This window comes from Triturus cristatus, chromosome 8, assembly GCF_964204655.1.
Source record: "Triturus cristatus chromosome 8, aTriCri1.1, whole genome shotgun sequence".
Taxonomy (NCBI): domain Eukaryota; kingdom Metazoa; phylum Chordata; class Amphibia; order Caudata; family Salamandridae; genus Triturus; species Triturus cristatus.
The window spans coordinates 6,268,825-6,292,695 of NC_140591.1; the positions used below are offsets into that span (position 1 = coordinate 6,268,825).

General features: G+C 48.3%; 1 protein-coding gene across 2 annotated transcripts in view; it reads left to right on the plus strand.

Annotated features, from left to right (window-relative positions):
• Window positions 1–20,571, plus strand: part of WDR3 (WD repeat domain 3) — a 184,381-nt gene extending 163,810 nt beyond the window's left edge. For both annotated transcript variants that reach the window (XM_085620704.1, XM_085620705.1), the window contains 3 exons: window positions 9,909–10,037; window positions 12,410–12,503; window positions 19,090–20,571. In XM_085620704.1, coding sequence (XP_085476830.1) covers window positions 9,909–10,037; window positions 12,410–12,503; window positions 19,090–19,245 — 379 coding nt within the window. In that variant the 3' untranslated portion in view covers window positions 19,246–20,571. The remainder of the gene's footprint in view (window positions 1–9,908; window positions 10,038–12,409; window positions 12,504–19,089) is intronic.
• Window positions 20,572–23,871: the final 3,300 nt, after the last annotated feature.

Genomic DNA, 23,871 nt, shown 5'->3' on the forward strand with positions numbered 1-23,871 from the left:
ATGTGCCCCACATATATATATATCCATACATATATACCTATATGTCCTCGAAATCCAACTAATTCGGAAGAATCGTGCTGCTGGACCTTCCGAAAGCAGGAAACGGACACCAACTTGTGCTTAGTTACTTTTATTACCCGCAGTGGATGCCGCCTTTTTTTTTTTTTTTTTTTTTTTTTGTGCTTAATTACTTTTATTACCCGCAGTGGATGCCGCCATGACGCGTTTCGGGCCCGTAAGCCCTTGATCACATGACATGCCTGTGGCTTTTTTTCTTTTTTTATACAGTGTTAGTGAACCATAGAGCATGAAGACAGACTATGCGATGATGTTGCCACCAAAATCATGACATAAGCATAATGCTTGCAAAACATGCGAACAAAAGGGCCAGTTATATGTTTAAATTCCAACACAATACTGCATGTCCGACATACTTGTTGAGTATAACATGATCCATTATTTGATGCTCAATACGTGCACATAATCAAACGTGACTTTACAAAGAATGCCTAATATGCATCTTGAATGTACCCAACTACCGACTTAAATGCCGTAGGACAGCCTGGGTCACTATTGTGTTACGTATATTAGTCAACTTAATGGTGATCAGTTCCTGTATCAATACAGTAAAAACACTTAAAAAGCAATGTGCCTATATGTCGGATAATTGGAATTTCCAATAGATAAGACCCTGTAGTCTAACATTTCCGCACGTACTAAAATTAGGAGAGAATACATCAAAACATTGTGTTAAAAAAGTTCCAAATATCCTTAATTAAAAAAACATTTAAAACAATATAAAAACACATTGTGAGATGTAACTTTGAACCCTTCCACAGATCCAGAGAGATTAAGTTATTTGGCTCAATGTTGGTGGTAAATTCATTGCTTAATTAGGTCCACAAGATAAAGTGCTCAGTATAAGTATAAAACCCCGAATAAAGTGCACATGTGCTTACAAGTGTTATGACAAACCATTAACATCAATAATGATGATTAGAATAATGGTAAAATCTTACAAAAAGAGGGGAAGAAAAAGAATAAAAAGTCTTAAATGTTTAAAAGAGTTCATTTGTCTTGAAGGGAGTTCAGCTGGTGGAATTGAGGCAAGAAACGGAGGTCTATATATTAAAATATTATAAAAACATAAATACGTTGATATAATAAAATAATATAATAATCCAATATGATAAAATCATGAAATTATGGAATGCCTATACCCAGCTTCAATGAATATGCTAGGAGCTGGATAAATGGATTAAAGCAGTGAGTTCAACTTTTATAATATATATGTTATATACCTATATGTATACACAAGCAACTGCAGCCAATAAACACTAGAGCTGAAACATGCTGTAAGGAATTTCCACTATACATAAAAAAATAGCATTATAAACACGAGAAACAACATTATAACTGGTTTAGAAACTGTTTTAATGCTCAGAAAACAGCAGAAATTCTCATAAATCACTGAAAGCATAGGAAGCTCCCAGGCTGCATTGCAAATACCCAGTCTAAAAAGACTGAAAAGCTAACTCATAGCTGCATAGCAAAAAACTGACACCGTGCCTTTAAGGCACACCTGACCCCCACCTTCCCATCATGCCTCAGGGGTGGCAGTTAGGTCAGTTGTTCTTTCCGGCTCCTTCTGGAAGGATCCTGGCAACAGAGCTCCACTTTTTTCTGAGTTTGTCAGAAAATATTGTGTTTTACAACTGTTTTTTCCCTTACTTCGACGTTTTACATCTACAGAAGTAAGAGGCTGTCTTTTTTAGGCAGTTTTGGGCTTTTTTTCAACCTTAAAATGCTATCTCTTTTCGATCCTTGCCCTTCTTGTGGCAAGAAGAAGGCCAGGACTGACTCTCATAGGGTCTGTATCCTGTGTCTACCGGAGGATCATGATTCCAAGACATGTCCTCACTGCCAGAGCCTGTCCAAGAGAACTTTGAAGGACAGGGAGCGAATTCGCATTTATGGCCTGGCACAACCATCCAGAGGACGATCTCCGGTGAGGAAGGGCTCCAAGAGGCCTAGAGATACTTCTAGAAGCAAGTCCTCTCGTCCTTCCACCTCAGCGTCGGGACCGGCGCTGAGAAAAGATCTTCCGGTAGGTCATGTTTCCATGAAGAGACCTTCGACAGCGGGCTCGCCGTCGAGAGCAGGTACGTCGTCGACGTCGAGGTCTAGACCGCCATCGTCAACTCGGCGGCGATCGGCGTCGAGAACCAGAGCCTCTCCGCCGTCGTCAACCCGGCGACGATCGGCGTCGAGAGACATCACCCCTCCGCCGTCGTCAACCCGGCGACGATCGGCGTCGAGGAGCAGGGAACCTCCGCCGTCGTCAGCCAGGCGACAATCGCCGTCGAGGAGCAGAACCTCCGCCGTCGTCAACCCGGCGGCGATCGGCGTCGAGGAGCAGGGAACCTCCGCCGTCGTCATCTCGACGACGATCGGCGTCGAGGAGTAGGGAACCTCCGCCATCGTCAACCAGGCGACGATCGGCGTCGAGGAGTGTCACCCCTCCGTCGTCGAGGACAGGATCCCCTCCGTCGTCGCGAGTCCATCGGCGATCGACGTCGAGAGGGAAGAGTCCTCTGCCGTCGTCATCCAGGCGGCGATCGGCGGCGAGGGTACCATCGACGTCGAGAGTGGCATCTCCGCCGGTGTCGAGACGGCGTTCGGCGTCGAGGGAGAGAGGGCCTCCGTCGTCGGCTTCACACCGCCGTTCGACGTCGAGGCGGCATTCTTCGCCTGCTGAACATTGCCGCCGGTCCACATCGAGGCGTCGTTCGACGTCGAAGAGGAGAGTCCCGGCGAGAAAGAAGGCGAAGCCACAGATCGAAGTCAAGACCACGCTCGACGTCGAGACAGGCCTCGGACAGGTCGGTGGTCCTGGTGACGGAGTCGGCTTCGCGCCATTCCTCCTCACGTTCAGGGGCATCACCAAGACCAGCAATTCCAAGAGAGTCTGCCAGCCAACTCCGCAGGTCTTCCCCTCAGGCTCAAGGGACCATTTCTGCGGTACGACTGTCTCCCAGATGGCTGCTGCCAGCACATCATTGGCAGGACTCAGGGGCTACAAGGAGAATGCGGGAATATGTCAGCCAAGTGCATGACTCTCCGCTACAAAGGTTGGTGGAGGCAGTGGACAGAGCAAGTCCTCCCAGGCCAGCACGTGAGAAGTCACCTGAGAGCCGGCGATGCAGGTCGTGCTCCCCCAGGCGGGAGGGGCGTTCAGCCGGATCACGGGCTCGTGATCGTCGCCGGGATAGGAGGTCACCATCAACGTCATCTTCTTCGTCCACTAGGTCCTCAATAAGGGACTACTCACCCACGCTATCGGGCAGCCCAGTGTCCAGGGTCTCGCCCATAGACGACATCAACACCTACCATGAGGTGCTGCAGAGGGGTGCGCAGAAGCTGGGGATTGAGATGTCAGTCCCGCAAGTCACCACGTCGGTGATTTTCGAAACACTTCACCAGAAGTCTGCGTCTCGTCCACTGCTACCTTTTGGTCCCAGGGATTATGGAACCCGTCATGGACACCTTCCTAACCCCAGCGACCGTAGAAGCGGTTCCGGCTCGTATCCTCAAAAAATATAAGCCGGCTACCTCTGATCCTGTCTTTGTCAAAATGGACCCTCCTGCGGACTCAGTAATAGTGGCGGCAGCAAGAAAGGGTCATGCTGTATCGGCGTCCTCTTCCGTCCCTCCGGATAAGGAGAGCAGAACCCAGGACTCCTGGGGGCGCAGGGCCTGCTCGTCCGCAGCGGCTTCCCTCAAGGTCTCCAGCGCGGCAGCGCTGATGGGCAGATACGATAGGGCTCTCTGGGACGCTATGGAGCGGTTCAAGTCCAAGCTCCCAAAGGAGGACCAAAAGGACTTCGAAGAAATAGTCACTGAAGGGTCCCTGGTGGCTAATCAGTTGATTAGCACTGCGGCGGATGCTGCGCTGCTCTCAGCCCATTCTTACGCACACGGCGTATGCACCAGAAGGTCATCCTGGTTGAGGCTGACAGGGCTCAAGCCGGATGCGCTGCAAAGGATTTTAAACCTCCCATTCTCTGGCTCCTCCCTCTTCGGCACTCACACGGATGAGGAGACAGGGCGCATGAAAACTGAGCTGGACACCCTCAAAGCTGTGGGGTTGGAGAAGAAAAAAGAATTCAAGCGCCGTTATAGACCCACCCAACGCAAGGGGCCTCAACAGAGGGTTCAAACCCCTCAGTGGTCTCAGAGTAAGACCCAAGGAAAATCACAGTTTCGAGGCGGAAAGTCCACCAGGGGGAGAGGTGGACACCAGCAACAGTCCTCCACTACCACATGAGGAGGAAAGTCATGAGCTGTGGCTTCCTCTACGACCGTTGCCCACTCCAGTGGGGGGGAAGTGCTTCACAACATCTGGCAGAGTGGGACAGCATCACAAAAGATCGCTGGGTGCTGAATATACTGCGAAATGGATATGCGCTACGTTTTCGATCGCGTCCAAAAGACATACCGCCAAAAAAGTCCCGTCCTCACCACTTAAAGCTGCTCCAAAAGGAGGTGAGGGCCCTTCTGCAAAAACAGGCCATAGAAAAAGTTCCTCCTTCGCAAATCGGAAAAAGAGTGTACTCCCGGTACTTCCTTGTGCCCAAAAAAGATCAAGAGCACAAGTTTCGGCCGATTCTGGACCTTCGTCTCCTAAACAAAGTCATCGTCAAGGAGAAGTTTCGTATGTTGGCGCTTAATCAAATATGTCCACATCTGCAAGTAGGGGATTGGATGTGTTCGGTGGACCTCCAAGATGCGTACTTCTACATTTCAATTGCAAGACATCACCGCAAATACCTGCGGTTTGTGGTCGGAAGCAAGCATGATCAGTACAAGGTCCTTCCATTCGGGCTCAAGTCGGCTCCGCGAGTCTTCGCCAAATGTATGGCAGTGGTGGCGGCTTGCCCCAACAAGCAGGGTCTATTCGTCTACCCTTACTTAGACGACTGGTTGCTGAAGGCTCCATCCCAGCAACAAGTGAGGAAAGACTTTCAGACCTGTCTGCGACAGTTGCACGATCTCGGCCTTCACGTCAACATGGCAAAGTCCATGCAGCAGCCCACTCAGACCATCCACTACCTTGGCTCCGTTCTGGACACAAGCGTGGGAAAAGCGTATCCTTCGGAGGAGAGACTGTCTTCAATGAAGCGGAAATGCAGGCTTATGCAGCAGATGCAGAGGCCGTCAGCCCGGCAGGTAGCATCTCTGCTGGGATCCATGGCGTCCTGCATTTTTCTCATTCCCAACGCCAGACTGAGAATGTGACCTTTGCAGCAAGCTCTAGAGGACCAATGGGATCAGTCCACATGCCGTTGGGGAGATCAAATCTCTCTCTCCCAGGCGGCAAAATCCTCCCTTGCATGGTGGACTCGTCAGGACAATCTGATGGTGGGAGTCCCTTTTCACCAGCCACTTCCGGTGCAATCGGTGGTGACAGACGCGTCTCTGCAAGGTTGGGGGGCACACATGGGGTGCCTCCAGATACAGGGTCGGTGGTCTACAAGAGAGCAGGGCTACCACATAAATATGCTGGAACTCCGGGCAGTCCACCTTGCTCTAAAGGCGTTCCTCCCTGCAATCAAGGCCGATTCAGTCCTGGTGCAGACCGACAACACCACAACCATGTTCTACTTGAACAAACAGGGCGGGACTCGGTCACGTCCTCTTTCCCTGGAGGCACAGGCGATCTGGCACTGGCTGCTCGCCCGGAACCCCTCGGTAGTGGCAGTGCACCTTCCGGGGGAGTTAAATCTCAAAGCAGACGCACTCAGCAGGCACTTCGAAGATCAGCCAGACTGGGTGCTACACGACGAGGTGGTGGTGGACCTGTTCCATTGTTGGGGTCGTCCAGAAATAGATCTGTTTGCAGACGACGAAAATTCAAAATGCCACGCCTTCGCGTCCAGATTCCACCGTCCAGGGACCAGGGGGAATGCTCTTTTGATGGACTGGTCAGGGACATTTGCCTACGCCTTTCCGCCCCTGCCTCTGATTCCGAAGGTGGTATCCAAGCTGCTCAGACATGAAGATGATCCTCATAGCTCCGGACTGGCCACGCCAGTGGTGGTACCCGGACCTTCTCCATCTGTCGGTGCGACCTCACAGACGCCTGCCTTGCAGGCCGGACCTGCTGTCCAAGATGGGCAGGAGGATTCTTCATCCCAACCTTCCCTCACTGAACTTAACAGCATGGCTCCTGAGGTCCTGCAATACGGACATTTAGGTCTGCCTCCTGATTGCATGCATATTCTGAAAGAAGCGAAGCGACCCTCCACAAGAGCGTCTTATGCGTTTAAGTGGAAGAGGTTTTTCATTTGCTGTAGAGAGAATCACCTTGATCCTACGAAGGGGCAGGAGGATGTCATTCTCCCTTACCTTCTGCACTTAGCACGATCAGGCTTAAAGTATGCATCAATCAGGGTCCATTTGTCTGCCATTACAGCGTACAGGAGGTCTCCCAACCAACCCTCTTTTTTCCAGATGCAGGTGGTCAAGGACTTCTTACAGGGGTTGAAGAAAGTTTACCCCCTGTTCGAAACCCTTCTCCTCCGTGGGAGTTGAACTTAGTATTGTCCAAATTGATGGGTCCGCCCTTTGAGCCAATCCACAGAGCTTCCTTGCAGCATCTGTCTTGGAAGGCCGCTTTTCTGGTAGCCATTACATCGGCGCGCAGAGTAAGCGAGATCCAAGCGCTGTGTACCAAAGAGCCTTACACAGTTTTTCACCAGCACAAAGTGGTCTTAAGGGCACATCCATCTTTTCTCCCTAAGGTAGTGTCTGATTTTCATATTAATCAGTCCATATCTCTTCCATCCTTCTTCCCGTAGGCGACTGGTGCAGTGGTGGTTCCAGGCGTCGGGTTTCTTTTTCCTCAGCAGGCTCGGAGTCTTTGTTGGGGGTTTCTTTTGAACAGAGCTGCTGCTCACAGGAGATCCGGTCTTTGTTGAAGGCAGTCAGTCCTCCCCGGTGTTCTGAGGTCGCTGGCAGCAGGACAAGACGATTTTTGGCACAGGATCTCCGGAAACTGCAGATGGGCCGGTAGGGCTGGGGCCAAGTCAGTTGTTCTCTGCAGTCTCCTCTACTGGGAGTCTTCTTTCATCCTTTTTCTTCTTAGGTTGCGGGAATCTCCTTTCTTGGTTCAGGGCTGCCCCCTAAATACTATATTTAGGGGGCGTTATAGGGGTCTTGAGGTCAGTAGCCAATGGGCTACTGAGCCTAGGGTGACTACACCCTTGGTGTTCTCACCCCACGTGGGGGACTGAGCACAAACCCTAATCCCGATTGAGGAGTGCCTGCCATCTGCAAGATGGCGAGCACTGAAGAGAGGGCTTCACCTGGCCTCCCCCACCTAAGGCATGGAGTTGGCAGAGGTGGGCACTCCTTCTGGGCTGGCTTGTTTTTCCCGCCTGTCTTCCCGCCCAAAAGGAGGGGAGACAGGAAGGGGGCTGCTCCTGATATCAGGAGAGGCTGGGGGTCGCATTACAAAGGCTGCCAGGCCTTTGAAGCTCCCCTGCCACAGATGGCTCTTCCTGGCCTGGGGCCGCCCAGGAAAGGCTTTGTTTCTGGGCCCAGGGAGTGAAGGCTCCCACCCTAGGGGTCCAGAAACATGTCTCGTGGTAGCAGGCTGGTGTGTACTAGTAAGGGAACCCACAAGAGGCTCGTCGTTTTTCAGGAGGCATCTCTGAGAGGCCCTCTGTGTGCATTTTTCATTAAATCCCACACTGGCATCAGTGTGGGTTTAATGTGCTGAGAAGTTTGATACCAAACTTCTCAGTCTTTAGTGTAACCATTGTGGTCCTGTGGAGTTCGTAATGACAACCTCTCAGCACCATATACTCTCAATGGCAGCACTGCACTTACAATGTCTAAGAATGGACTTAGACACTGTAGGGGTACAGGGCTCATGCACCTGTACCCTCACCACAGGCATAGGGCACCCAGCTAGAGGGGTGACTGATCTATGCCAGGGCAGTGGGTTGTAGGCATGGCACACAAGGATGTGTGCCATGTCGACTCATCACATTGTTCTACACCAAAACACACAGCCTGCAAAGGCAGTGTGTGTGTGTGTGTGTGTGTGTGTGTGTAAAGGTACAGGGCCTCTAAGGGTGGCACAATAAGTGCTGCAGCCTTTAGAGGGCTTCCCTGGTCACAGGGCCCTGGGTACATGTGGTACCATTTACCAGAGGCTGACCTGTGGCCAGAGGTGCCAATTGGGTTAGATTTGGGGAAAGAACACAGGCCGTGGGAACCTGATTGGCAGGGACCCAGAGCACATCAAGTCAAAGTGCATCAGTAGTCTGGCAAAAAGTGTGGGGGGGGGGGTTACTGCAACAGAAACCCACTTTCCTACACCTTTACGTAGATGTGTTATGTAATGCCCCTTAATAATGTTGTTGCAGTTAAAACATGGAATTGCGCCTTTATACGACTGTTGAATAGGTTTGATGGCAGGTGTGGATAAGATTTCTTTGGTGTCTTTACTGCGTTCATATGCGAATATGGGGGAGAGCAGAGAAAATACCTTTAAAATCTGGTTCCATTTGTGCCATTGGCCAATGTTTGAAGATTCGTTTTTGAATCCAGAGCTCCATGTGGAAAATTTCGACACTAAAACTGTGCGGTTCACCCTGCTAGATTTCATGGTTGGTGACAATAGTTCACGAGGTGTGGATGTTGCACATTGTAAGGCATTTTCCAATATTCTGGGTGGATATTCCCTGCCTTTAAAGCTTTGCAGCATGTCATGGATGTTTTTGTATAATTTACCAGGGTCAGAGTCAATTCTGCGCTGATCGAGGGGCGTAGTAAGGGTGTTTGAGGAGTTTACTCTGATCCCACCAGGAGTCGCTGCTTGTGGCAGTGAAGGTGGTGAGGGTTAAAGTAGGTTTTGTTGCAGACCTCACTGGCATCCACCAGTGGGAGGCACTTGGGGGGCGGCCAAGTGTTGGCGGTAAGAGGACCGTCAGGTGATATCTTGTTGCCGTAGGGAGAGTGGGGTGTTCAGAAGAAAGGGGCAGGCTCGTTAATTGTGTGAGTGAAGGGTAATTACATATGAAGGGCATTGAGAGTGACGTGGACGAGGACTAATGCAGTCAGGGTGGAGGTTAATCGAGATGAGTGGCACGTCTAATGTGTCGGAGGGACACCGCGGGCACAGGGTACGTTATAGCGGGGGCTGTGGGTTAGGGGTGTAGCTCCTAGCGTTTAAAAAGTGTGAAATGAAGAAACCTGTGGTCTCTGTGACTGGACTGCAAGATCACTGGTAAAAAAGAAAGAAATGCACTCACTTTCCTAAGTAGGCAGAGAGAAAACAAGGTTTTCTGTACAGAAATGCAGTATATACAGAGAGCCTGGCCCCCTAGGTCTCCCTCTTCAGCCCTTTAGTAATTACATGCATAGATTGCTAATCTTTTGTCTATCTTGAGGTTCCTGGATGGCCGGGCGTTGCTACCAATAGTTGCTGCACATCCCCTCATGTTAAGCTTGAAGGTTTTATATTCATTGTGTGCATTATGACTCTGGAGTAGCTCAGAGCGCTTAGCGCAGTTCCTGCGCTGTGGATCCTGTTAAGAAAAAGCAGCCATTGTGGCAAAGTGCCAATGAACGAGGCCTGCGCTTACTGTACAATTAATGAAATTCACAAATGTCTTGCTTTGTCGTCTCTCATTTATGCTCTTTACACCTGGTGTGATGGCCATCTGAGGAGTTTGTTGGTGACCACTACCTTTCTGACACACCTTGTTTTTGGAACATATGACTCTTGTTTTATGAAACTAAACATTTGTGAATGTCTCTGATCTAACACTTTGGTCATTTCTGGCACCTGGGCTTACAGTAGACTTAACCTGCATTAACCCTCTCTATGCCCTCAGCGAGTTGGAGGAGTCTCTGCTGGTGCTGCCGTTCTCGTATGTCCCGGACCTGCTCACGCTCTTTAATGAATACATCCAGCTGGGGCTTGAACTGGAGCGGATCTGCCGCTGCCTCTTCTTTGTACTCCGGTGAGTGAATGTCGGCATGCCTCCGAGAAAGCTATATACTGGCATGTGTTTGCATCTCTCGTAAAGGGTAAGGTATTGTCACGCCTCCCAAAAGATGGCTGTGTTGGCGTGCTTTCTATTAGGATAAGGTGTTGGCGTGCTCCCTTACATCATCAGGTGGCGGCTTCCATCCTGAGAGTGTTTGCATCATGATAAGCAGTCTCCTAAGGGATAAGGTGTTAGCGTGCTCCCTTACATCATCAGGTGGCGGCTTCCATCCTGAGAGTGTTTGCATCATGATAAGCAGTCTCCTAAGGGATAAGGTGTTAGCGTGCTCCCTTACATCATCAGGTGGCGGCTTCCATCCTGAGAGTGTTTGCATCATGATAAGCAGTCTCCTAAGGGATAAGGTGTTGGCTAGCTCCCTTACATCATCAGGTGGCGGTTTCCATCCTAAGAGTGTGTTGGCTTGCTCCCTTACAGCATCAGGTGGCGGCTTCAATCCTAAGAGTGTGTTAGCGTGCTCCCTTACATCATCAGGTGGCGGCTTCCATCCTAAGAGTGTTTGCATCATGATAAGCAGTCTCCTAAGGGATAAGGTGTTAGCATGACTCATAAAAGGGCAAGGTGTAGGATTCCCTTCTCAAAGGGTACCTTGTTGGCCTGCATCTGAAACAAATACAGCGTTAGCATGCCTCTTAATAGTGCATGCTTCCAGAAGAGTCGAGTCACGTGATAGCTCAGTTATCATCTTAGAGGATGAACTTCTCTCAGTCTGGCAATGGTATGGTTCTAACTGTGGCCAATTCTAAATCTAGTGCATGGGAAATCGAGAAGACCACTTTCGGTAGGGCTAAGAATGTAATGCAGTACAGTTCTGGATTGTTTGGCCGAAGTTTTAATGCCTTAAGTGGTATTTATCCGCTATCCCTACTTTAACGAGTGGAATGCTGGCTAAGGTTATGGGTGGGTTAAAGTGCTTCCATGTCCCCAGCGTAAGGTCTCATCCTGGGCATATTCCCGACCTGGGCAATGGGCGAAATTGGAAATGATCCGAGGCTGCCTCTCAAATAGAAGAGGAAGTACCTGCCCCTGATGACTCTTGAGCCTGAAGACTTCAGTGACCACCGGCTACAGAGAACTGGGCTCAAAGTGTGGTCATTGGTAGTCATCGCCTAGTACCTGCCCTGATGGCTCTTGAGCCTGGAGACTAAAGTGACCACCGGCTACAGAGAGCTGGGCTCAAAGTGTGGTCATTGGTAGTCATCGCCTAGTACCTGCACCTGATGGCTCTTGAGCCTGGAGACTTCAGTGACCATCGGCTACAGAGAGCTGGGCTCAAAGTGTGGTCATTGGTAGTCATCGCCTAGTACCTGCACCTGATGACTCTTGAGCCTGAAGACTTCAGTGACCACCGGCTACAGAGAGCTGGGCTCAAAGTGTGGTCATTGGTAGTCATCGCCTAGTACCTGCCCTGATGGCTCTTGAGCCTGGAGACTAAAGTGACCACCGGCTACAGAGAGCTGGGCTCAAAGTGTGGTCATTGGTAGTCATCGCCTAGTACCTGCACCTGATGACTCTTGAGCCTGAAGACTTCAGTGAACACCGGCTACAGAGAACTGGGCTCAAAGTGTGGTCATTGGTAGTCCTCGTCCAGTACCTGCCCCTGATGGCTCTTGAGCCTGGAGACTAAAGTGACCACCGGCTACAGAGAGCTGGGCTCAAAGTGTGGTCATTGGTAGTCATCGCCTAGTACCTGGCCCTGATGGCTCTTGAGCCTAAAGACTTCAGAGACCACCGGCTACAGAGAGCTGGGCTCAAAGTGTGGTCATTGGTAGTCATCGCCTAGTACCTGCCCCTGATGGCTCTTGAGCCTGGAGACTTCAGTGACCATCGGCTACAGAGAGCTGGGCTCAAAGTGTGGTCATTGGTAGTCCTCGTCTAGTACCTGCCCCTGATGGCTCTTGAGCCTGGAGACTTCAGTGACCATCGGCTACAGAGAGCTGGGCTCAAAGTGTGGTCATTGGTAGTCATCGCCTAGTAGCTGCTCCTGGGACTAAGACCTCATTCTCGATGTCCGGTCAGAAATGTCGTTCTTTGGGTCTTCATGCCTTTGAAAGCGCTTGCAAACGTTATGATATTCGGTTCATAATGCACTTTAGAATAAAGTCAGAAAATGAATTGAGTAGCTTATTGCCATATTAAGAAGGACCTCCTTCCTTTATATTGTATGTTGCGAGTGACATCACAGTTCCTATGTTATTTGTGTACAGACATCCCTTCTTTCCAGATGCTTGCCCCTTTTGTTTCTTTGAACTTTGGTCTTTGCTATGTCAGAGTGAGCTCTTGTACTGAGTCCTTCCTGTCTGATGTCTTTTCTTGCCCTCGTTTAGCATCCACTTTGGTCAGATTACCAGCAACCAGCTGCTGGTCAGTGTGATCGAAAGCCTGAAGACGACCACAATCGCAAAGGTTGGCCAAGTCAAGGTGAGAGCGCGATGATCGCCCTGTGTTTGTGTTCTGACTTGAGTCTGAGTTTGAGGGCGAAGACTGAGATGGCGAAGGGTGAGGTGATGGAGGGCGGACCCGCTGAGGCAAGAAGGGGGTGTGGATGGACAAGGAAGAGCGGGAGAGGGAAAGAGTTGACCAGAAGAAGAGTGTGATGGGGGGGGTTCCTCGTTCACAGCCCTTTGGTTATATTTTGCAAAATGTAGTATTACTATTGACGTTGTGACTATTTCACTCCACGCCCTTCACCGTCTACAACATTAAATATCATTCCTCATAACAATCTCTAAATCGCGCCATTGTTGGATCGCGTGTTTCAATCAAAGTGCGCTCTAGTGATTGTCTTTTTTAAATTATGATTTAAGTTTCTTTTGGTTCAAAGAACCATAGGAGCAACTTACGATCAACCCTTCCGAATCCTATAATCGTAAAACAGATCGCGTTGAAACCGAGGGGTCCTTTACATCGCACATTGACATCAAATGCTCCGCTCCACAAGTTCACAGTGACCATATTTAATAAAGGCCTTGAAAGTGCAAAATGCATAATTTAATCTTAAAACTAATTTCCGCTAAGAAACGAAGACTCACAAATAGAACAGATCTGCCACAATTACCATTCGGCCGTTCTGGTTGAGCCGCACTTTCCATTCCAAAGTCTTTAAAATGTATTTTTGTGCCTCAAATTTTGGACCCATAAAACTGATTTGCACCAAAACTGACAAATGCTTGGTTCATTTAACTAACTTCCAGCATGCCCATGTTGACACAGATCTGTGTAGCGGTGAAAAGGTTAGGGGAGGAGAGTGCAGAGAGATGTGTTCCCATTTTAGCTGCCTTAGGAAGTGTTGCCTCCTCCTGCAGCCAAAACTGCTGAGTGGATTTACACCACACTTGGCTTGGCCGTAGAGCGTTTCTCAGAAGTATGCTTTCCTGGGCTTGGTATAAATGCGTTTTGTAGTTTCTGAGATGTAAGTCGTGAAAGTGAGCGGCTGCATGGGCTTTAAAGAGATATATGTATGCTGTTTAGAATTGTGATTCAGAAAGTCATGAATCCTGCCAATCACATTCAGAATTTTCCCCCAAATGGATTGAATTATAGAGGAGAGTATTTTTTCTCTACGTCTTTAAATCGACATTTTTGAAGTAGCAGAAAAAAAATCCTCATCTGTAGTGGGAGGGAGGGGGCTCCATTAGAGGAGCAAGACCCCTGAATAGTGCTGGGGCCTTCCAGAAGAATGGAAAAACTGTCCCAAAAAAACAAAAATAATTGAGTTTGCTGCAGAAACAAAATCACAATTTTAATAAAAATGTTGCTCTTGCAGCCACGAATAAACTGTTGTGATGTGTTTTCTGAAAGGGTTAGTCTACGTGTTTCCACCCAGACCATCTGTGATGCCACTGTGGGACTCTAACCTGTTTCTCAAACTTGGTGTGTGCCCCATTTGAACCAGTGTTTAGCTGTTCCCTTTGTCTTTTAACTCTGAAAACTGTCTTTCTCATAGCGGTAACATCAATTTGTTGCATGTGCGAATAGCAAACGCTGTCTGCCCAGCAACTATATACCAAATGTGTTCTGGACAGGATGGTGGTATGGACTAGGGCGCTGTTTCTGCACAAGGTTGTGACGCCTTTCTTTGCTGGACGGTTGCTCACACTTCCGGCGTGCTTTGCTCCACCCGATCCCACGAAAAAGGAAGAAAGACTCCTTTGTTTGTATCCAAAAAGAGCTTTTACGACGATTGCCCCAAGGACCATCGGTGGACAGTCAGCTCTTCATGAGGTGCAGGGCAGAAAATAATCATTTTACTGTTAATAGTCCTCCGCAGCGAAATCTGCTCATTCCACTATGGGCAGCGCTGATACTACTGCGTCGGCAGGCCGAGTGCCCGTTTGGACATCGGTCAGTGTGTAACCAGGGCGTCCGATTTTACTTTCACAAAACACTACTCCCTTGACAGCCAGGTCAGTCAGGAACGACACTTGGTCCATTCAGTTTTGCAGGACTTTTTGGCCTGAGCCATTCCACAGCCCCAGCATCTGAAACGGTGCAGCGTTGGTATCCATTCACAAGGTGAGAACTCTGCAGTTAGACGTATCCGTCGGAAGAACAAGTTTGTTACATTCATTAACGCTCTTTCTGGCGAATACTCTAATCTATCGAACCACAGACACCCCATCCCAAATCTCCATTCTCTGGAATGAACCCTTTGCTTCTCTGTCCTAAAAAGCTCCCACTTTCGAGATCTGCACATTCTCAAATGTGGTCAGTCAGTGGGTCCGCATCCGACGGCGCACACAGAGTTCAGACAGAGATTGACGTAAGCGTGACGGGGTTGTGATTATATATGCCTCTGACATCACTTCTGGGGTGGGACAGAGGTGACGCAGATTCACCACCCACAGGCTCACGAAGGAATCGCTGAAAACAAGCTGAGAAATCTGCAGTTAAATAGAGTATCCATCAGACTTACCAACGATAAGTAACTGCTTTTTATAGGTCTTTGATAAAGTGCCTGGAGTGGCCAAACCAGACCCGTCCTACAAGAACTAATGTACCGTACACACAGCATCGTATGCACAGTAATGGCTAGATTCCCCACAGCCGCAGGAGAATGGCCCAACCCTAGCTCCTTATGAAATGAAAGACCGGGGCTGTCTTAACTAATCCCACAAAATGTATTGTCTGCCATCTGGAGACCACCTGCATGGACGATAGGCCCAGATTCCTGCACCGCACGACACAGTTGACTTCCATTTCGCTTTGTACCCCGGCAGCATCTGGTGTGTGGGTTTGTACCATGAACTAGTAGCTACATTCAAAACCACAGCCTGCATGCTTTAAAAATGGCAGTTCCTTTTTTCCACTAAATCGCTCCAATTTCTTATTGTACGTAATGCCCAAATGTTGAAAAGCATTTTTGTTGTATTTATTTTGGAACTCCCCACAAATAATGGACTTTGTCTTTTGTCCTATTTGACCCTAGAACCATGATACACGCTAATGTGAATCAGGCCTTACATTTAAATGACCCATACAGCAAACATAGCTTGTAATCGGAGAGTCTGTACAATTCATCGACCTAGATAAAAGGACCGGATCATTGGCATGGAGCGACAGCAGTATGTATTTCTTATCAAGTCTGTGTGAATCATAACCACCAGCCCTTAGTAAAACCTTCCACATGCTTATTGTATAGGATAAAAAGAAGTACTAAAACATAACCCTGTCGTACACCTCACTTTGAGAAAAGCTCAAGTACACTCCCTGTTAGGTCCACATCGCACTTTTAGAGAAAAACTTTGATGTATCTGTTGCAAAAAAAGCTATAATCGCAAAATCTGTGTCCATATTAGCCATGAGGATCCAGTTTCCCATGATGCAGAAAATGAAAAGTAGAACTTAGATCCATAAACGTTAATCGATCTCTTGTGAACCATGACACACTTGGATACAGTGCTGTAAAAACGAAGAGGCTGGTAAATCACGCCCAACCCTTGTCGAGAGCCATTTTGGATGTCAGTAAAAAGCTCTCTATCCACGGCCCAGGCCCTGATCGGTGCCAGTAATCTTCACAGGTGATAGACAAGTTGGAAAGTGTTTCTTTGGATCAGACCTGTCGCTCCATTTAAAGATTGGCTCAATAATCGATTGACACCATGAGCCTCGTAAGGCGTGTTGACTGCTGATACAAAGGAGCACCATCCAGGTCCGTAACTGTGTTATGTGTATTGGATACAACGACTTTGCAGAATCACTTTACAAGAAAAGTCAGTAGTTCGTTTTGAAGGATATGCAATTCACCATCTTTAGAAATAGTGAAGTCACCCAGACAGGTCCTGCCTGAATGTTAATGTCCAAGGCTCTTTCACCCAGGAGGAAAAGGGGGACCCGTTCACAGTTTTCCAGAAGTCCACTCTATCTTTACGCTGGGTGCCCTCAACGAGCTTCGCACCGTTTTTTTCTGTGATTCCCTCCTTCTAATATTAAGACAGCTCTTGTAGTGTTCTCCAGCCACACGTACCACCTTGACAAATCTTGGGGAGCGTTTTGGAGCTCTGCGCAAGGATATTACTAGCAGTACTACAAATTCTATCAAACTATTCAGAGTAGAACAGCCACCTCGCTCTTGGAATGGATCGTCACGGAAGCCAACAATCGATTTGAGAAGTCAGATAGTATCTTGATTGCACCGGGATCTAAACATGTCAGTACACTCGAAAAGGATATCAAAACCTTTTTACCACGATCAAATGTGGATCTGTCTGTCTGAACCCCTCATCCTCTTCCTTGAGTAACCCCTTATTCTTTCCTAGATATTAATGGTCGTAAAAATGTCTGCCGGTTTATAGATTTAAACCAGATTATAAAAGGATTAGGAAAGTAAATATGAGGTAAAAACATAGTAGCAAAAGGCACACATTTACATTACATTCACCAAATTATATGCATCTATAATATCTAGCAGGGCTGTGCCTTGAGCGTCTTTGTGACCGCTAATGGGAAGATGGTAATCTTTTCTCCTCATTGGAGCTGGATTGTTTTCTTACAGCAAACTTGTCTGATGGATGTGTACTTTTAACCTGTTTAGTCTGTTTTCTAATAGTTGGTGCATAAACACTTAACATTGTTCAGAAAACACGGCCAGGGGCATTTAAACACTCTGCAAATGTGGTATGGTCCACTCTACCGTGGAAACCTGGGCGCTGCTAATTTGACCTCCTGTCTACTGGGGTTATTACAGTTCTTTAGAACCCAGTTATCCGAATCACTCTGGCCCACCCATGCACTGTACGAGACCACCCTTCTGCCCTCTTGTTCATTGTTTAAGGCCCACTCGTTTCTGGTGGGTGAGGCTGACATCCAGTTGGGCATAAATGTCAACTCCAATATCAGTGAACAAAGCAATATCTTGCTTAATCGGGATATTCGGTCACTTACCCAAATTTCCCTTTCATCACCAAGCTCACTCCTGGTCATGAAAAGGTTTCAGTTATAGACTTGCAACGGGTGTGCCTTTCGTTAGTGTCTTAACTGCACTCACCCGGGCAAGTAACTCCAAGCCCAGCCATAGGACAAACCTCCGAAATATTATGAGAACAAAATCACTTCTAGTTCAGCACCGCTCACATTTTGTGTTACTGTAGACTTTTGCTCTAGTTAAAGTTTCCTCAGATCAGGCCGCTGCTTTTTCAACCTACACAATCTGTCCAGCCCTACTTCATATCGGTCTGAAAGGTGTTTAATACACAACCACAAACGACACGTAACAAGACCCCTCTTTCCACAGTTTATTTTGCCATTGGTTATGAATTAGAGGCATTTGCACCTCATGTTGTTGTCCCTCAAGTTGGACCATCGCTGTGCACTTGGCATTGAATTGCCTTGTGCAGTGACCAGATGTATTTAGAAAGTGAGTGAGAAGAGCTTTGAGCTGCGCGTGCCCTCACCTACGAGTTTTATTTTAAAGAAACACAAAACTCCTTCTGGGTATTTATTTCACCCTAATAAAAAAGATGTAAAGTATTGGCAAGGCCATCCTGCCCGAAGGCTTTTTAATAGTTCTCAGCGGCTAATCACATCAGAGGCAAGAGAGAGGACAAGCAGGGTCCTTGCTGTGGCACACTCTTAGCCGCTGCCTCTAGAAGACACCCTAAGTGTTGATGAGGCCTGGCTTTGTGCTGTGATGTAAAGACTGTCTGGCGTCCTTCTGACAACCTGTGCGACTCAGGATAAGAGTGCAGGTGTGTTGTGCCAATTTCATTTAGTTTAGGTGGAATTGGACCCTATTCACCCAAGATAATGCTTTCTTCGAGTATGCAGACTGTCAAAGGCTGGTGAGGGAGGAGGGGTGGCTTGCAGGACCACCCTTCTTGTGCCTTTCTGTTGGGCTGGGGTGCTACAAAGGTTTGGGGAGACACTAGGATTTTCCCAAACAACTTCCACAATGTTGTTGAAAAAGCGAGACAGCGAACCAACTCAAAAATGCCTGAAGGGATAAAGCTGACCCCTGGCTCTGGAAAACAGGAAGACCTATTAACCTGAAATATCCGACTGACAGTCACAACCTCAAAACTGTTTGTCTCAGTCTGACAACCAATGTCTGTACGCATGCTGCACTCGCAAACAATCCAGGAAAAACATGCTTCCTGTAGAAATGATAAACTGGTTTTGCTGGCAGCAGCCTTTGACAATAAAAGAGTGGCTGCTCACAGCGGAAGTGGGGTAACCCACTCTAATTGGATGGCTTTCCTCACTCTGTCCCACAAAATGTAAATGTAACTTTTCGAATGCACCTTCCCCTACTTGTAGTCCTGGAGCTGGCTAGACTCTAGTCGAACATGTATCAGGGATATGTAAATAGATGTTCCTCAGTATCCCAGGGCAGCCGCCTTCACCTCTTCTTAAATTTGGATACCATGTGTAGACGTTAGAACACATTAAAATACCCCCTTCTGTGCGAGCACAGGTTCTTTGCCTTTTACCAGTGATTTGGAAAGTGTGTTGGAGATGTAAAATGCGTATATTCTATGCCTCCTCTTTCTTACCTGCTCTCTCCCTGCAGGATGTGCTGGGCTTTAACATGGCTGGGCTTCAGTTCCTGAAACGAGAAATCGAGTCCAAGGAGGAGGTGACCTTCTTTGCTGATGCAACAGACCGGTTCGAAGAGAAGCGGCGGAAGAGGAAGAAGAAAGAGAAGCTGGTTCTGGTCATGGTTTAGCGGTTCCGTGTCCATCTTTCATCTGGACCTGCCAGTGCTGTATTCATCTTAGGAGTACAGTACTTTTGTTTGGAGGCCTCAAAGTCTTTGCACCTTAAGACTTGGAATTTGCGGCTAAACATGATGAGGACATTGTGAGATTTGCCTCTGTCGAGAGGCAGTGACGTACAGCAGCAGGAGCAATGCACAAGTGTGATCCTCGTTTTTAACTGGTGTACAGTGCCCTGGCACAGGCTCAACAGCGCATCATCCATCTAGGGGTTCGAAGAACCACTGATTAGTGTCTTGATATGTCAAGTGCCTAGCCACATTGAAAAGATACTTGTCTTTAAGAGCAGGAATGGGATTTCGGTTGTTCACCGCAATGTTAGATCCCTGACAAACTCAAAATAGTAAAATCCATTTTCTGTCTGCAGTAACTGATGTGAGGTGAGACGTTGGTCCCAAGGAAGCTAAACCCATGGCATCCATGAGTTGACGCAGTGTTTGGATGGCCGTGCCTGAGCGCCACAGGCAGTAGAGACCCCCATGAATGGTACCCATATTACTATTCTTCGTGCACACGTGTGTGTGAGCACATTTTCTTTTGGTTGTTTGCGTGACTTAGGGATGTACTCAGTCACTGCTAAAGTAAGCATGATATCACTTCTACTGGGCCTGAGACAGGATCACTGTGAATCATCATTCACGTCAGTCAGTGACGGATCCATTGGACATTGGTACATGCAATGTTTGTCTTCTCTGATGCCCTGTCTCACTTGCCCTCTATTCCCTAAGTGCAGCTAAATAGAATATTTTAAAGCCAGTTATCTACAAAGAACAGAGTATTTCAAAGCATGTTTTTCCATGTTACTTATAAAGCCAATCATTTTAGAGTGCGAGTTCTGGAAGGAAGGTCATAAACTATCCCTTGCACTTCAAGGACCTTCCATAGTGCCTAGAATCATGAGTGCCTCTGGGTGCTGTATGTGCTCATCTGATGCACTCTCTGTTGTTCGCACATAAAGTCACATTCTGCCCGGGGTACCATGTGTTTGTGGCACAGAAGCGGTCTTTGAAAAGGTCGGCATGTAAATATGGGCCATTAAAGCGGTGCCATGAGAACCACCTCCTGTCATCCGTCGTGTGACAGGCGATCCAGCGGACATCAACTTTACTGTTCCAAGGAGTGTCCATCAGCGTTCCTGTGGCATGTCTCCTATTAGGGGATTCCGAAAACCTGTGCTATCTCTGTCAGTCATGGTCAGTCATGATACCCGGGAACAGCTCATTCACATAACTTGCTTCTAAGAGTCTTTTGTAAAAATAAATGAATTTATAAACGTGCTGAAAGCTCCTGTGTTCTTTGAACATACACTTAAGTTACTCTACTCAGTGTCTACCAGGACGTCACCAAAAGCCCCTCATAAATAAGACCACTGACCTTTTTGGTCAGTGTCACTGTTCTCTCCCGTGCAGCTCCACCGTTGTGGGACTACCCTCTGAGCCCGGAGTTTCTGTGCCAGGTAGATGTTCAAGACTCTCATCCACCCACAGGCTCCTGCCTGCGCCTCATCCCTGGTGGTCCAGTGGAAGAGCACTCTGCTCTTCGGTGTTCAGCTCTGTGCCCTTTTGTCTTTTTTCTTTTTTTGCTCTTTCTCTATTTTGCTCTCCCTTTCTCTCTTTTGACCCCTTTCTCTCTTTTGACCACTTTCTCTCTTTTGACCACTCTTTCTATTTTTGTCTCCTTTTCTCCTGTGCTCCCCGCCACTGCTGCCCAGCCCAGAAGGAGGCATCGCCATAGTCCACAAAACATCCCTCCACATGATAACCACCGACCCGGCCGACGCCTCGCCCCTTCCCCTTCCAGATCCAGACCAAGCTCAAAAACGACTGCAGAACCCTTGTTTACAGACCGCCTGGCCCCCACACCCCTTTCACCGATATCATCACCTCCACAGACTGCATACTACTCGGAGACCTAAGCTTCCACCTTGATAACCACGACAAACCCAACACCACCACCCTCTTAGAGAACCTCACCAACTTAGGACTGAAGCAACTGGTCACCGCCCTCACGCACACAGAATGACACACACTCGACCCCGCCTTTGCAAGATGAAACAGCATCTCCTATAGCCACACCACGAAACTGCTTTGGACGGACGACCACTGCATCACTTCTCCTTTAGGAAACCCACCACACACAAGCACGCGTGTCGCCTCCCCCGCAGAAGCTAGAACAAAGTCACCGTAGAACATCGCACCTCCGCCCTCACCAGCAGTCCACCTCCAACGACGCTAGACGCCAACACCGCAACAGGCAACCTCCACCGATGAATCGCCAACTGTGCTGACACACTCGCCCCCCTCCAGAAAGTTACAGGACGACACAACAAGAAAGAAAGCTGGTTCACCACAGCACTCTCAAGAATCCAAGCACTCCTGCCGACAATTTGAAAAGACATGGAGAAACAGCAAAACTCCAGAAACATACACCGCCTACAGTACAGCCACTACAGCACACCACCAACTCATCAAATCCACAAAGAAGAAGTTCCTCCAAGGCCGAATCCTCTCCAACACCCACAACTCCAAGGACCCCCTCTCCATCATACAGGAATTCGCCGAATCCGGCAGCGAAACAAAAGACGTCCCTTCCTCCCAAGACCTCTGCAACAGACTCAACTCCTTCTTCCACCTCAAGATCAAGACACTCTACTACAGCTTTGACAACAAAGACCTCTGCACTGCCTCAACCCCCACCCCCAGCGACTCCACCCAACAGACCCTACTCACTTGGACCCCGCTTACGACAGAAGACACCTTAAAGACCATGAAGAGCATTGTTTGAAATGGGGGTCTCTGGTTGGCAATGGTTTGCACCTTTGTCCAAGTAGGGACACTTCTTTCTAGTCCGGATAAGGGAGTTACAGTCCTAAAATAATCCCTGCTCACCCCCTTGGTAGCTTGACACGAGCAGTCAGGCTTATCTCAGAATGCATGTCCGTCACTCTCACCTACTGCCACTGTCTCTAATAGCCTCGGTGCTATATGGACTTGAGCTCGAAGTGCAATCACAGCTTTCCTACACCCTCCCTCCTGTTCTTCCACTGGCCAGCACAGGTCATCTTCAGGGTCATGGTGCTCAGAGTGAAAGTGATGTTCATCATCCTGAATCGAGTAAGGGCTTGATTGACAGACCTCACAAGACCCGGCCTTTGCCCTTCTTGGAGGCTTCTGATGCAGGAGGAAGTACTCTCTCAACAGTAGGGAAGATTTAATCATTCAAACCAACCAGGAACTGTCATCACGTTTCGTGACGGAGAGAGAATGGCTGCTGTTCAAAGCCTACGCTGCCTCTCAAGCTGTCCAGGCTCTGGTTACCCAGAAGTAGGAGGATTTCAGGTGGCACGTAAACATAACAGAGCTGTTGGGCTACTGGTCTGGTGGAAGACCATCAAACATGGTTGGACACTGGGGTCTCTACCATATTGTTATGGATTTAAAGAGGAACTGACAGAAGTGTGTCTGAGCTCCAGCAAATAGTTCAACATCATATTAGTGGGCTACACCAGAGCATCACAGAGTAAAAACTTGAAAATTACAAAGGAAATTCAAAGCTAATTGTGTTGGCCAGAAATAGCCAGTGTGGTGACTGGCAGAAGAAACCGGACCACACTTTGTCAGTCCCAATTCCTCCACTTCATGCATTCCTTGCAAATTGCACTCTTTCAAAAGATGTCTCGGTTATGGTTCTATCTCAGCCACTTATATTTACTTTATTTATTACTATTCCCGCTAAGACAATGGGTGACCTGGCCCCCTCATTGGCTTATCCGTTTCTCTCTATCTGGAATGCCTCCCTCCACCATGGCATCTTTCCAACTACGTGGAAGGAAGCTCTGCTGGTCCCCATTCTGAAAAAGCCTGATGCCGATCCTACAAAATTTTCTAACTTTCGCCCCATCTCCCTCCTCCCCAAACCCGCAAAAATTTTGGAAAAGGCTGTGCAGCTGCAACTAACAGAATATCTAGAAAAAAACTCTTTACTACACGACTCCCAATCTGGCTTCAGAGCAGGTTTCAGTACTGAGACTGCTCTCTTGGAAGTGGCTGAGACTATCCGTGAGTGTGTGGATAGGGGCGAGGAGGCCATGCTGGGCCTCCTCGACCTATCCGCAGCTTTTGATACGGTTTCACATACCATCCTATTAAACCGTTTAAAGCAGGTCGGAATCGGTGGCTCCGCTCTCGCCTGGATTGAGTCTTTCCTCACTGGCAGAACTCAGAAGGTGGTGCTTAGGCCTTTCAAATCAGAGGGTAAACCCCTGTTGTGTGGTGTCCCGCAGGGCTCTGCCCTGAGCCCTCTGTTTTTTAACGTTTACCTCGCACCCTTGGCCGCAGTGGTGGAGTCTTGTGGAGTCAGAGTGGTCTCTTATGCTGATGATACTCAGTTGATATTCTCCTTTAGAGACCACTCAGACTCCACCTTTGTCAACTTCCGCCAATGTCTGGATAACATCTGTGCCTGGATGACCATCAACCACCTTAGACTTAATGCTGACAAGACGGAAGTCTTGTTTTTTAACCAGAAAACTCCAATATCCTCCAGCCTGTGGTGGCCTACAGCACTTAACCCTGCGC